The sequence below is a fragment of the Lissotriton vulgaris genome, unplaced genomic scaffold (genome assembly GCF_964263255.1).
Source record: "Lissotriton vulgaris unplaced genomic scaffold, aLisVul1.2 SCAFFOLD_1416, whole genome shotgun sequence".
NCBI lineage: Eukaryota > Metazoa > Chordata > Amphibia > Caudata > Salamandridae > Lissotriton > Lissotriton vulgaris.
The window spans coordinates 338,993-352,018 of NW_028242969.1; the positions used below are offsets into that span (position 1 = coordinate 338,993).

Consider the following 13,026-nt stretch of genomic DNA (forward strand, 5'->3'; position numbering starts at 1 on the left):
AGACTAAAAAGATGATCGAATAATACACAGACAGACTGTCACAACATGGGACAAACATATAAGCACATATAAGAAAAGCACATGCCATAAAATGATCTGCTGCATATTAATAGTGACAAAGACAATAGGACAAACAAGACAAACAAAACCTTATTAATCATTTGTTATAAAACAAACTCGCAAATGCAACAAGAGCACATATGGTTAAACCCGCGTGTTCATGTGAATGCAATTTTACTCTAGGTTGAATTAGTATAACAAATCATGCAACAATTCATTAATAGATTAGTTCATGTTACAGGGAATAAACGTTGCGAGTCAGAATAAATTAATTTCTGAAGCTCGCTCCATCAACTCCCTTCCCCAGTTTGTCCCACCCAGCTCACAGGAATGCAGCAATAAACAAATCTGTCTGGGCGTATTCCTTCTGTCTTCACCTGGCAGGCTTGGGCCTCCCAATTTGAAACCCAGGATCCTACATGTAATGTAAAATTACCGGCACACTTGCACACAGGGTATAGGCATAGCATATACAGTATTAAGTACTGTTACCTTCATGCATTGTGCCATCACAGACACACACATTCAACACACACCTGCTCGGTACTGAAGCCTTCCTGTGTTTTGCCATGGGGTGTTACTTGCAAACACACACTGACAGTACCCATATTCACCATACATGCACTGCACAACACTTCACCCTTCATGTATTTTATTTCTCGCAAGCACATGCTTTCACTGCGCACACACTGCACAGCACTACATCTCCCATGTAATATATTCCTCTCTGGCATACATTCACCCAGTACACACACTCACCATGCATGCACATAACTGCACTGCTCTATCCTTGTACTGTACCCTTCCCAGGTACACATACATCCAGCACAGTGTCACAACGCATGTGCTGTGCAGCATTCAACATCTACCTGATGTAGGCCAGTGGAACTTTATAAAAGGGGTGAGTGAGCCTTTAGGCCTCTCTCATGTGAACCGGGTAATAAGAACCTGATCACTCCTTCTGATCACTAGAGGGAATGCTGCCACTGCCGTGCACATGCTGCTCAACTCCTGGTGAAGGCAGTAGCCTTCCACCACTATGAATGTAGTGCTTTGGGCACCCCTCCCAGTCCAACAAGACCACAGTCCCTGAGACAGGTCTGTCATGGCGCACACGCATGATCCATGTTTGCCTATGACAACAAAATGTATTAGGGATCCAAGCAACAGTATAGTTGGGCACTCAGGCCAGGGGTACATGTCCATTACCATGCAGAGGACTTTTCCATCCCAACACATGTGGTCCGTATTGTATCTTTTTCAAGGTCCTTTGGCTTGCATGCAGTGTTGTATTTATTCATAATAGGTCACTGTTTTTGTAACTAGTTTGTTCTGACATCTTTGGATGACAGTGGGTCAGAGCGGGCTGAACTGATTTTGAATAGTGGGTTAGTGCACACAGCCTTACCATCGTGCGACGCTTAATATTTCTGTGTTTTAATTTGCTGGAATTGTATTATTTATCTCACACCATGACAAATCTGTACTTTCAATGTAGTCCTATGGAAAGGTGCCCTATGTAAACCTTCAAATTTGTGGGTGAGTCTGAAATCTTTCGGGTTCTACTTGGGAGGCTGACCATTTCCTTATTGATTTTGCTGCTTATTTAGGACTTGGGTTTTTCTCTTGATTTTGTCACTTTTCTGTCCTGATAGCCTTTGTCGCAATGATCTCATGCACCTACATTCTAATTATCCTCTAAATGTTTGTTTTAAACCCTCACAATTCTTCATTCTGCCCTTGAACTCACTTATTGAGTCTTTCCTTTTCTAATTGACTGTATTTTTGATATGCTGATTGCAGTGCTTAATTTGTGCCGGTGCTTTCCGGTGCTTAGCACGGGCACTTAATTTACAGGGCCGGGTCTACAGCATCTAGCACAATTTGGGGTCTCAGCAGGGGTGACCGCGAAGATCACACTCTGCTATGCCTCGGACAGTGTGCAAGGCAATAGGCAGGCGCTACACAAAGCTAGATCACTGTTCCGTGGTCTGTGTTTCTCGGTGGTGTCCCCTCTGTGTAACTCTGCCATTTCACATAGGCTGCCGGAGCCCCTAGACTCGTGGTACCCAAATTTCGAGATAATTGCTCCCTTAGAGGGGGGCAGGGCCCAGAAGGGCCCTGGGAACGGTGTTGTTGTGGCACGAGAATAAAGGAGGCCTGTCTCGTGGTCATGGGTAATCCTCCGAGCTCATTTGAATATCCTGCACGGAGTGCTAACAAGAGCTAATCGATCATTGAGCCGAGGGGACACACACACGCCCCTGGGCCCCCAGCCCTTCAGAGTCACGTTTACAGTGCGGGGGCAGGGCACCCCTCTGCTCAGGACCCCCAAGCCCCCAGCCCTTCCCCTTCAGAGTCAAGTTTACAGGGCGGGGCTGCTCTCTGGCATCCGATCCTCTCCACTTAATTAAAATAATAAATGCACGGGCCAGGGGGCGGGGGGCATCCTGACATCCCAGCGGCGATTGATCCGATTGAAAGTTTCCATTAGCAGCCCCCGGGGAGGGATTGACCGATTTACAGTCTGATCCGCAGTATGGGATCTGATGAGCCCAGGAGGTGGGGGTGCGCCGTGCAGCGTATGCTTGGTATTGCTTTCATTTATAGAAATGTTGTCAGGGGCAAGCAAGGGCGGAAGATTCACACTTCCAGTAGTACTTTCTCCTTGCGGGAGGGTCGTAGTCCAGACAATACTATTGTTGAGGAGAATGCTGCAAGCTGTCTCTAACTGCTTTCTGCAGAGACAAGTATGTTTCTAATGAAATGCATGATCAAATACCACGCTTTTTAAACTTGTGCAGTCAAACCTGCTTTCTGCTGCTGTTCCCCGGGTAGTGTCAGGTCCCACATGGACACACTGTTGCAGAGGAGCCATGTCCGGTCGGCGCGCATTCTGTGGCAGGATGTTGAATTTCCTGTCTGCAAACCGGGCCTCAAAGCACCCAGGAAACCTCCTGCTGCATGGCCCAGAGTTAAAGAAGGAAGCCGGTCTTCACTTCTTCCTGACCTCGACATGTTCTTTTGCTGTGCCCTGTCCAGGCAGAGCCCAACTTGTGCTGAGTCTGGGTCATAGTGAGAGCAGGTGGCACAGATTGAGGCAAGATAGCATGGCTCGCTCTCAAACTCTGAAGAGGCAAGATAGTTCCACAGTGCCACGCCAGCTCCTCTCCGTGGATCATTTCGACAGCTATAAAGAGATTCGGGTAAATCAGATATTATTAATTTATTAATCTGCTACTGTCTGATGACATGGTATGTTTGTTACTAGAATGGGGAGGGTTGCTCCAGCACGGCATAGCGCCTTGGAAAATGGGCACACTAATGTTTTCTCTGTGCTGTAAATGCAGTGCCATCGAAGGTGGAAATTTTCTCTAAACTAGCAGCTTTTATGATTTATTAGTGAAAAGTGTTAAATATCCGTGATTGACAGTGGCACAATGAAGCAGCAGCCTTTATTTTCCCAGTGCAAAGAGACTTGCTATGTCAGAGATGAGGCAGGTGATTAATGTTCCCGCTGGAGAGAGGTCAGAATTTTATCTAGTGGCAGTTTCAGTTTTTACTTTAACCATGGAGTAGCCCAGGGGGTTAATATAACTACTGGTACCGGCATAATGTATTGTATTGTATTTAACTGTATTGTATGTGGATAGCTCAGTGGGTTGCAGCTTTTGTCACAGAGATCCCTTTGCTACATGTGGTTCAGCCACAACTGAAGCTGAGTTTGTGGTGGAGGTTGCTGATGTTTTAGAAATTAAATAATCGCTTTAAAAGCACCTGCTGCAGAGTTCGAATTTCTTGTTGCTCAAATGAGTGTGATTTCTGATATTTGTCTATTTTCATTGAATTCATTTCATGATTTTGGTCGCAAGAAAGTGCCACACATTTAGTCATTGAATGACTCATAAATCCACTGAATGTATGAAAATGTCACACATAAGCAATCTGAAACATTAGCAGCTAGACTCAAATGGGTGCAATTTCTGATATCTATATGATTCCCTCGTCTTCATTGCTTGATTTTGCTCACAAGAAAGGGTCACTCATAGTGGGACACACTGGTGCCTCAGACAGTGCCAGCCTCAAGGGGCAGAGTCACAGCGACATCACAGAGACCACAGAGTACCACACTTGGGGCAGGGGCAGGGAGACAGAACTGGTGCCTCGCAGCCTTAGACAGTACCACCAGACACAGGGGGCAGACGGCACGCAGAGAGATATCACTGGGGGGTCGCAGAGAGTGCTAGACTCAGGGGTCAGAGAGGCATCACCGGCGAAGCCACAGTGTGTGCGAGGGCGGCTAAGGTGGCACAGAGGGGTCTTTGGTAAAAGTCACAGACAGTAAGAGACTCTGGGGTCAGAGAGAGGTGGCGTAATTCGAGAGAACGCACCCCCTGCAGCGGTGCCTGTTCCCACTTCCCAGACTCCTGTTGAAATAGTCATGGTGGCTGAGGCCAGCCCTTACCAGGCTGAGCCCCGTGGCCCAGCCGGTGGTACCTCAGGCAGCAGGCTAAAGGAAGAAGTGCTGGCACCGGCCCTGGGCAAAGAGGTTCACCTCAAACTTCTGGCAGCGAGCAGGAGGGTCCTTGGTGGGGTGCAGCAGGCTCCAGAGGGTCTGAAGGAGAAGAGAGGCAGAGAGAGGCTCTTACTAGACAATGCTGCAACAAAAGAGGCAGCATGGGACTGTGGAGAGAGGTTCCTAGAACAGGGACAGCTGCCAGAGGGAGCTATACCTGGGCGTGTGGACAGGTCACAGGTGTTCTGATAACATCAGTGCTATGGGAGGCGATAGGCTGGGACTATGGAAAGATGCTCCTATGCCAGGAATATTCAGGGCCAGGAGGGAACGCCTGGGTTTGTGGAGAGAGCATTACTGGGAAAGAGGTTCTTATTTTAGGAATTTTCAGCTCAGGGAGGTACAGGCACAGGCTGGGGCTGTGGATGACTTGTGCAAATACTTCATTAGGTATGTTTAACTGCAGCTTCTCATGACCTACAGTTAATTATTTGAGCCCAATGCATTCAGTGCATTTTACACCGCCTGGGTGCTGCTTCAGGACTGAGGAGTATTTCTGTGATATCTCTTTTAGTGAGTTTCTTGTGGCTGTAAAATCCCATTTAGAGCGCTGTATTATCAGAACGTCGTGCTTGTCTAACCTGCCTGCAGCTAGGTAATAATGTTTTTTTAAGACAGACTGCATGTGTGAATTGAGGCTGATGAAATAGTGAGCGCCGGACACTAGCCTGGATGTTCCTAGAAGTAGAAGTAGTAGGGGAACCTCCTATCAAACCTTACTATGAGGACGGCTCCTTTGCTGAAATGCATCTGTCTTTTTGCAGTGCCAGTTGAGGAAGTGGGTGGAGCTAATATAGAAAGTGGGTGGGGCCAATGAAGGAAGTGGGTGGAGCCATAGAAAAGTAGGTGTGGCCTCCGACAAAGATTTGAGCACCTGCACTTCATATTTTACAAATTAAGCACTGGCTGATTGGTACCTTATCTTGGGACATATTGCCTCCTGAAATTGAGGTTTAACACCATCGCGATCCACCAACCCATGGTCATACTGCTGAGGTATTTTTTAGGGTGTAGAACCTTTGGGGTACCATGCACCCACACAATCCTTATCACAATAACTTGGTTCACCCCCCTCATTCTCAGTGTCCTTCTCTCAGGCTAAAGCATCCACTGAGTGGACCGTGCACATAAGAAGAAATCAGGCCTTTCTATCATCCATAACTCCTCCTGCACCTGCACTGTAGGTAAACAAGTAATACTTAACTCCATGGAGCTGTTGACGGGCCTGATGACATGCTATTTCCTTCTCCCTGACTGACATGACACCCCTTCTCTCTGCAACAGAACAACAAGGTGATGGATGGAATACTTGAATTAATCTCAGCTACTGGAAATCGCTCGGGCCGCATCCCAATCCATCGTTTTTCACCCACCATGCTACCTCAGTGTGGACCAAGCCATATGAAAATCAGTTTTGACCCTGCTCCAATGGGAACAGTACAGCCCGAAGTGCCAAGCCGGGCCGCAGACCTTGAGTATCCGGTCTGGTTTAAAGACATATCGAAATGAAGCTGAGAAATCTTGCTTCATTCTATGCTGTTGTTTATGGTGCAAGGCACATCTAAAGAACAGCTCCGGTCTTATCAGGGCGAAACCGGTCTTAGGTTACTTGCATTCCTGTGCACAGATCGCATTGGTGATCCCATGTGACCCCGCTCAAGGTGTATGATGTATTGGTTACACCACTAGTCATGATATGTATGAATGATGAATTAATAGCTGTGTTATTCTTTTTAGGTTCTTGTATTATGGTGTAAAAAATGTAATGGAATGTTTTTTATGGCACTGTTTTTCAAATCAAATTTTGTAAAAGAAGATATAAATTCATTAACTTTGCACTCTATTGAGAGAATGTTTTAGCCCCTCTTTAAGAAAAAAGACTAAAAAGATAGTTCAAGCACAGTTTTTCACTGCCTACTGATTGAAGAAAGAAAAACACTTGGTGCTACTGAAAGGATAGGGAAGCAAAACCCATCAGAGTTTACACTGCGGAAAATATGTTGGAATAAACAACAAAAAAGCACTGTAGCCCTTTAAGGGTCGCCCTTGTGTATAGTTTTCTCTTGTATACTTCAGTACAACCTCTTGCGCTTAACTCTGTGTGACTGCACTGCTTAGAAGCCCTAACTAACGAAATCACAAAACAATAATGCAAAATGAGCGCAGACAATCTCAGAATGCTGATATCCTTTGAGTAGAGAAAATTTGATTAAAAATGAAATGTCATTTGGTTCATTCATAGAATGTTCTCCAAATATCACCAATAACAACCACCATTGTATGAAGGAGTCGTATATTCTTTTCTAAGTCCAGTCTTATTGATTTCCATTAAAGATACATGTCAACCCAGCCAACTTAGGCTTAGAAGAATTTCCCACGTTTTGGATCAGAGTCTTAAATAGTGAAGGTCCCACTGAGGGCGAGATACATAAATCATCAAATAGTTATTGTTTATCGACCAGTCCTGTTAAAGGAAGCATGGAGATACTTGGCGTATGGAAATACCGACCCTCATGAAGTCCTTTTGGACTAAACTCATTGGCCGGGCTGACATGCAAATTTAATGGAAATCAATAAAACTGAGATTAATTTTCTCTACTCCAAGGATATGACCATTCTGAGATCGTATGCGCTCTTTTTGCATTGCTGCGAAAAATATGTCTTAACATATAAAAAATCATATTAGCTCTTTCATCAAGTCCCAAATTGATTAACATCTACCACTCCTCGCCCTTTTATCTGAATCAGAGGAGAAATCAAAGATTGTGCTCAATTTCTCCATCAGCAAAGTGTCACTTCCAATCCCTTCTTACAAACATCATCTTTGGCTGCTTCACAGAACCTTCCCATCTAAGTGGTTGTCTTTGAATGGGGTAGAACCAACATCATCTCAAATTCAAACCATCAGCTGATCCCTTTCGAGGGATACTTGTAAAAGACATAAGTAAACATCAGGACTCTCTCTGAACAGTTCCAGACTGAAGCTCAATTGAAAAATCATTCTGTAGACACTGAGTATCTAAATAATTGTGTCCATTGTTGTGACTTCAATTGATACTGAAGCCCGGGAAGGTTGCATGGCCACCCTACAAAGTTATTTCCTATTTGAAATGAACCTGCTGAATGAGTTACCCTCTGACTTCTGACCCGATTACAGTAATGAAACTCCTGCTGTATCAAGTTGATAATGCTTTCCGTATATTTCGATGGCCGCTTGTGTATATTGGTCCTCTTAGATGTAGCTGTGCCTTTGGTATGGCCATTCGTAAGGATTTTCTTGGACATTAAAGATTCTAAATGTCTAGATAGTACTGTCTTGAGTTTTTCTGATATTCTTGGATAAATGCCTCACAGCACATAAGGTGGGAGCCTCTTTTCTGGTCCATGTTTCTCTCACAAAGTGTTTCGTTGTTTACATTGTCTTGCATATCATACCATTAATTATATTTAAAGATCTTCTCACTCTCTTGAGCATTTCAGAAAATAAGCTGTGGATGGCTCTCAATCATCTCAAACTAAACCTACAAATAAATGCATACTTGCGCGTCTCTTACTCGACTCGCCTCGTTCAGCGAAGCTTCCTTTCCAAACATGCCTTGGCTACCTCTCCAACTTGGATTGTAAACTCCACATCTTTTAATGTATAAGTACCTTGGCTCATTCCTGCAAGACATTATGGTCACTATGTCTGGATGAGCGATAATGGGACATCTACCAAACACAGGTCAAGAGATGGTTTTCCTGATGACCGAGCCACCACCTGCTCTATCACTGGGAAGCCCCTGGTGGACATGTCCGAGGTATTACCTGGAGCTTTCACACACTACTCTGCCTAATAGGCAAATAAAGGTGCCTGTGTATGGAAGTCTCTTGGCTGTGTGCAAGATGCTGATACCATATGACACACGGTGCCTTATGTAGGTTGGTGGATCTGGAGTTAATGACCTCAGTGGGAGGGCTGTCCTTACATGCACTCATAAAGTAGCATCTGACAGGAAAAAAAAATTGGGATGAAGACTACAGAGCCCTTCAGGTGTTCATGCGATATTTGAGAGATGGTTTTCTGATTACATTTTTAAACATTTGGTGAAAGCCAGTAACTCAGTACTCCTGTTCACAAACACCCTCAGCTCTGTTGGCGGCTCTTTCCGCCCCCTCTTGATTCAGTTGTAAATTATTAACCTGTCCGCTATAATAACCTGCTACTTACAGACTGCAATACCAATACTGCACATGAACGGTCTTCTGATGATTATTATGCACCATTATGATTACTGCGATGAAACAGGGTGCTGTTAACATGGGGATGTCGTCAGCCGAGGGTAGGGCATCAGGATAGAATGAAGCTCTCTTGCTGCTGCTGAGACAGGCTGAGTATGATTGATGTGTTTATAGTGGACAAGTGATTTCTGATCTGTTATCTCTGTTTCTATGTTTTGCAGCTGCGGTGACCCTGGATTCTGACACTGCGAATCCCTGGCTTGTCCTGACTAAGGATGGAAGGAGCGTGAGGATGGGAGACAGAGACCAGGGCCGGCCCGACACGCCCCAGAGATTCGATTCTGTCATCATTGTCCTGGGGAGAGAGAGGCTGAGCTCCGGGAGGCATTACTGGGAGGTGGAGGTGGGGGACAAGACGGGCTGGGAGTTGGGGGTGTGTGACGAGGCTGCGAGCAGGAAGGGGCAGATCACACTAGCGCCTAAGAATGGATACTGGGCAGTGTGGCTCAGAGATGGGAAATATGAAGCTCTCGCCTCCCCCTCCACCCTGCTGACCCCCCGTGCGCCCCCCAGGGCTGTGGGTCTCTTCCTGGACTATGAAGCGGGCAGGCTCTCGGTCTACAATGTGGATGACCGGTCCCTGCTCTTCACCTTCTCTGGGGCCTCCTTCCCCCCCATCCTGCGGACCTTCTTCAGTCCCCATCTCAACGAGGGAGGGGGGAATGCGGGGGCGCTGCGGGTCCTGCCGGTGACGCAATGAGTGAGAGCAGCTCTCAGCAGCAGCGGTGGGTGAAAATGTATTCGGGCCCTCACTGCAACTCACCGCGTGCAGTTCAGTCAGCGCACTTGTAGCCAGTGCCCCAATCAAACTTCCCCCTCCCCCTCCCCACCACATATTGTTTCTCTGCATTGTTTTAAGCTGGTGGATAGTCTAAATAGAACAGCAGTGCAGTTTATATATAACTCCAGTTCTCCACTAAAGGTGAAATTGGCAAAGTATTTGTTTCAGATCAGTGCGATGCAGGGCTGGTGTTGCCCCTTTGTAATTGAGCGTTTTGCTGAGCACTGACCAGTAAGTGCAGAATATGGCTTCCTGCTTACACCCCCAGCGACCCCCTCACCCCAGGATACAGCTCTGTGCCCAATCAGGGACACTGCTGGGAGTGAGGATGCTGCCCACATTTTTCAAGGTTTAGTTCAATGAAGCCCTCCCTCCATATTCCACTCCTGTATCAGGAAGTGCTGAAAAATAAACTTTTAACCCTATCATGTCGGTCTTTCTGATTTGGAAATTGTCTTGACACTGATCAGAACATCTCAATAGAATGGAACCAGTTGCGCCTTTGTTTCCTTTATCAGTTTTAATAAAAAATAAATTTCTTCCATAAAAAAATTGTATCAGTTACTTTTTAAATCGTTCATTGATCAGTTCCGTATGGAAATATTTTGAAAATGAACATCTTTTATCTGTTCAATCGTACTTTACCACCTTCTGCTCAAGTGAGGATTGTAGTCAGGAGAATATTTTTGGGGGCAGGGGCATGCCGCGCCCCCCCCCCCCCCCCCCCTCCACTAGAAATGATATGCAAGGATAAAATGTGGTCTCCCGCTGACTGTCTCCCTTCCTATACATCTCGCCATCATTCATCTTCCTTTACTTTATTGGACTATGTGTTTCCTTTACTTAACCTTTCTCCTCCCATTTCAACCGGTGGTACTGATTTCTCCCCCACCACTCCAGGTCCTGGTATTCTCTCCCCACTTCCCCTCTTCTGTCCCTCATCCCCCTCCCTAGTTGTACTAGTCTTGACTCTTCTAAAGCACTCACATTCATTTATTTGCAGCTAGGTTACCATTATATAGTGTTGTTTTAAGTATCAAGGTCACAAATATCAGCCTGTGTGTATATATGCACTTCACAATACCCAACATACAATCCAGGGAGGCATCCATAGGCACTTGCAGGATTATTACTCCTGACTCCACATCTGCTGCTTTGATGATATGTTGGTAGTTCATAAAGTGGAGCTGACATAAGTGCGGATGGATATTTAATCTTTAATATTATGGTAGGGCACACCATATAAGGCAGGTGCGTGCATAGGTACATACTGCTGATTACCCTGTAACTGCACCACTCAAACTCACATATGTTCCAGTGGCGCAACGCAGAAGGATGGAGCCACCTGCAGAATGTGGTGAGGGGCCCAGGTCTCACAGATATACCTTGACATTAGGCTGAGTAGGGGCTCCCTGAAGATATTTATGCACCCTGGCTTTGTGGCCGCTACAGGGGCCTTCTTTACTGCTGTCATTGGTTGTAAAACTACATAATGAAGTCCTGGTCCATGACCTTTTATGTCCAACAAAAGATGTCCTTCCCACCTGTTGATGAGGTCAGCAGAGTGTCTCTGACACTGAACTCTAGTCTTCCTCGCATCATCTTTTGTTTTGCTGTTGTATTCTCTGCTTCATGGCAGCTATTGATGAATTTTCATGTGATGAGCCTTGTCTCACCCTTGGTTGGCTTTCCCTGCTCTCGCACTTTCCTTGGTTTGTTGTACGTTCCTCGGGCCCCAGTCTCAGAGATGTGTTCTTCAATCCGGACCTGTGCTTGTATAAAATGCTCAGAGGGGTGTGGCTAAGGTTCAGTGGCTGTTGTTCTGGTCTAATATTACTTCACTGCTCTTGAGGAGGAGGCCATTGAAGGTGGGGCCGTGAAAGTGACGGAGTTGGCTGCCACAGCCAATCAGAGTGTATATTACCGTGAGGTCCAGGAAGTGCTCTGAGTCTGCCTAGGTCGGTTGCCCCTGGGCAGAGAACAAGCAGTGTGCAGAGGTGGGAGGGTAATAGGGAGAGAAGGTGAATACAGATATATTAATGAAATCCTGCACATTCTCTGGCACCTTGTTTAGCTGAGGTAAGTTACAGGTGTTACGGATACAAGTGGGCACCAGAGCCTGAGTATTCTGCAGACTGAAGGACACAAAAGGACTAAATAAGAATAAAGAGCTTATGGGAGAGCCCAGTTGAAAGACTGACACTTTGCTTTTCAAATAACACTTTACTGAACAGTTTCTAGGATTGGGTGGGGCGTATTTAAGGGGTGCAAGCACTCAGACTACTCTGTTCCTGTTCGGAGAGTCGGCTGCACGTGGCACTCTCCTATGCATACGCTGATGGCTCCAGTATGTCTTGTGTTCCCCACATGGAGATGGTGGGGGGATTGGATTCCTGTGCGCCCAGCTTGCTCCCCAGTGATGCACACACAGCGTCTTCCCCGGTTTTGCAGGGCAGTCCTGTTTAAATCCTCATTGCTTCGTGCTGACATATAGGTCATGGCTCACATTCTTCAGGTGACAGCAGATCTTTGCAACCACTTGGATATCAGCAGCCCCTCCCGCCGTAATATTATTGGTCAAGACGTCAGCCTTAAGAACATGGTAGTCTGTACCAAAGTGGCCTGTCATGCGAGGTCACCACAACAGCTACTGCACAGCTTCACTCCTCCCACACTACACTTCTTTCACAGTGTCCACCTCCTGACTTACGAGGGTCACTGAATGGAATCTGCACGGGCAACAGCTCGACCGGTGCAACAGCTGTCTCCTCGAATCGGGAGTCCAATATGGTGCGCTTCCAACCGAAACTCGCTCCCTCCAACGAGCTCCTCTTTCTCACAGGGCGCACTGGTCCTGGCAAGCAGGCAGGTGCTGGTGCTCCAGGCTCTAGAGCATGTGGTCCTGGTTCCCTGGGTGATATCCCCTCACCTAGCAGGCAGTCTAGCAAGCCTTGGCCTCCATTCCTGGTCACAGGCAGAAGTCTTGCAGAGCTTCCTCTCCTCACAAGGCCGGTTTGGCTGCTTAGCAGATGACCAATGTTGGGGTCTCAGCTGCTGTTTATAGTCAATTTCCAGACACCAAATGTGATTCAGGGCCTTGGTCTTTGAAGCTTTGTGCTGGGGTTCTGCTTCTCATAAAGTGTACACTTTTATCTCTCTTATTCCTCTTAAAAGACTGCCTGTTGCAGCAGGAGAGATTCTGAAGCCGATAGTCCCACTGCACAGACCATGGGAGTGACTAGATTTCACACCTGGATGTCGGCCACAGGGATAGGTGCATGAAAAGGTTAATCCTGGGCTCCCAGCCCTGCTCTTTATCAACACCATT

General features: G+C 46.4%; 1 protein-coding gene across 1 annotated transcript in view; it reads left to right on the forward strand.

The window, feature by feature from the left end:
• LOC147668762 (E3 ubiquitin-protein ligase TRIM39-like) overlaps positions 1-10,243 on the forward strand; it is a 139,354-nt gene extending 129,111 nt beyond the window's left edge. Inside the window, exon 10 of the mRNA XM_086948448.1 lies at positions 9,079-10,243. Coding sequence (XP_086804574.1) covers positions 9,079-9,617 — 539 coding nt within the window. The 3' untranslated portion in view covers positions 9,618-10,243. The remainder of the gene's footprint in view (positions 1-9,078) is intronic.
• The last annotated feature ends 2,783 nt before the right edge of the window (positions 10,244-13,026 follow it).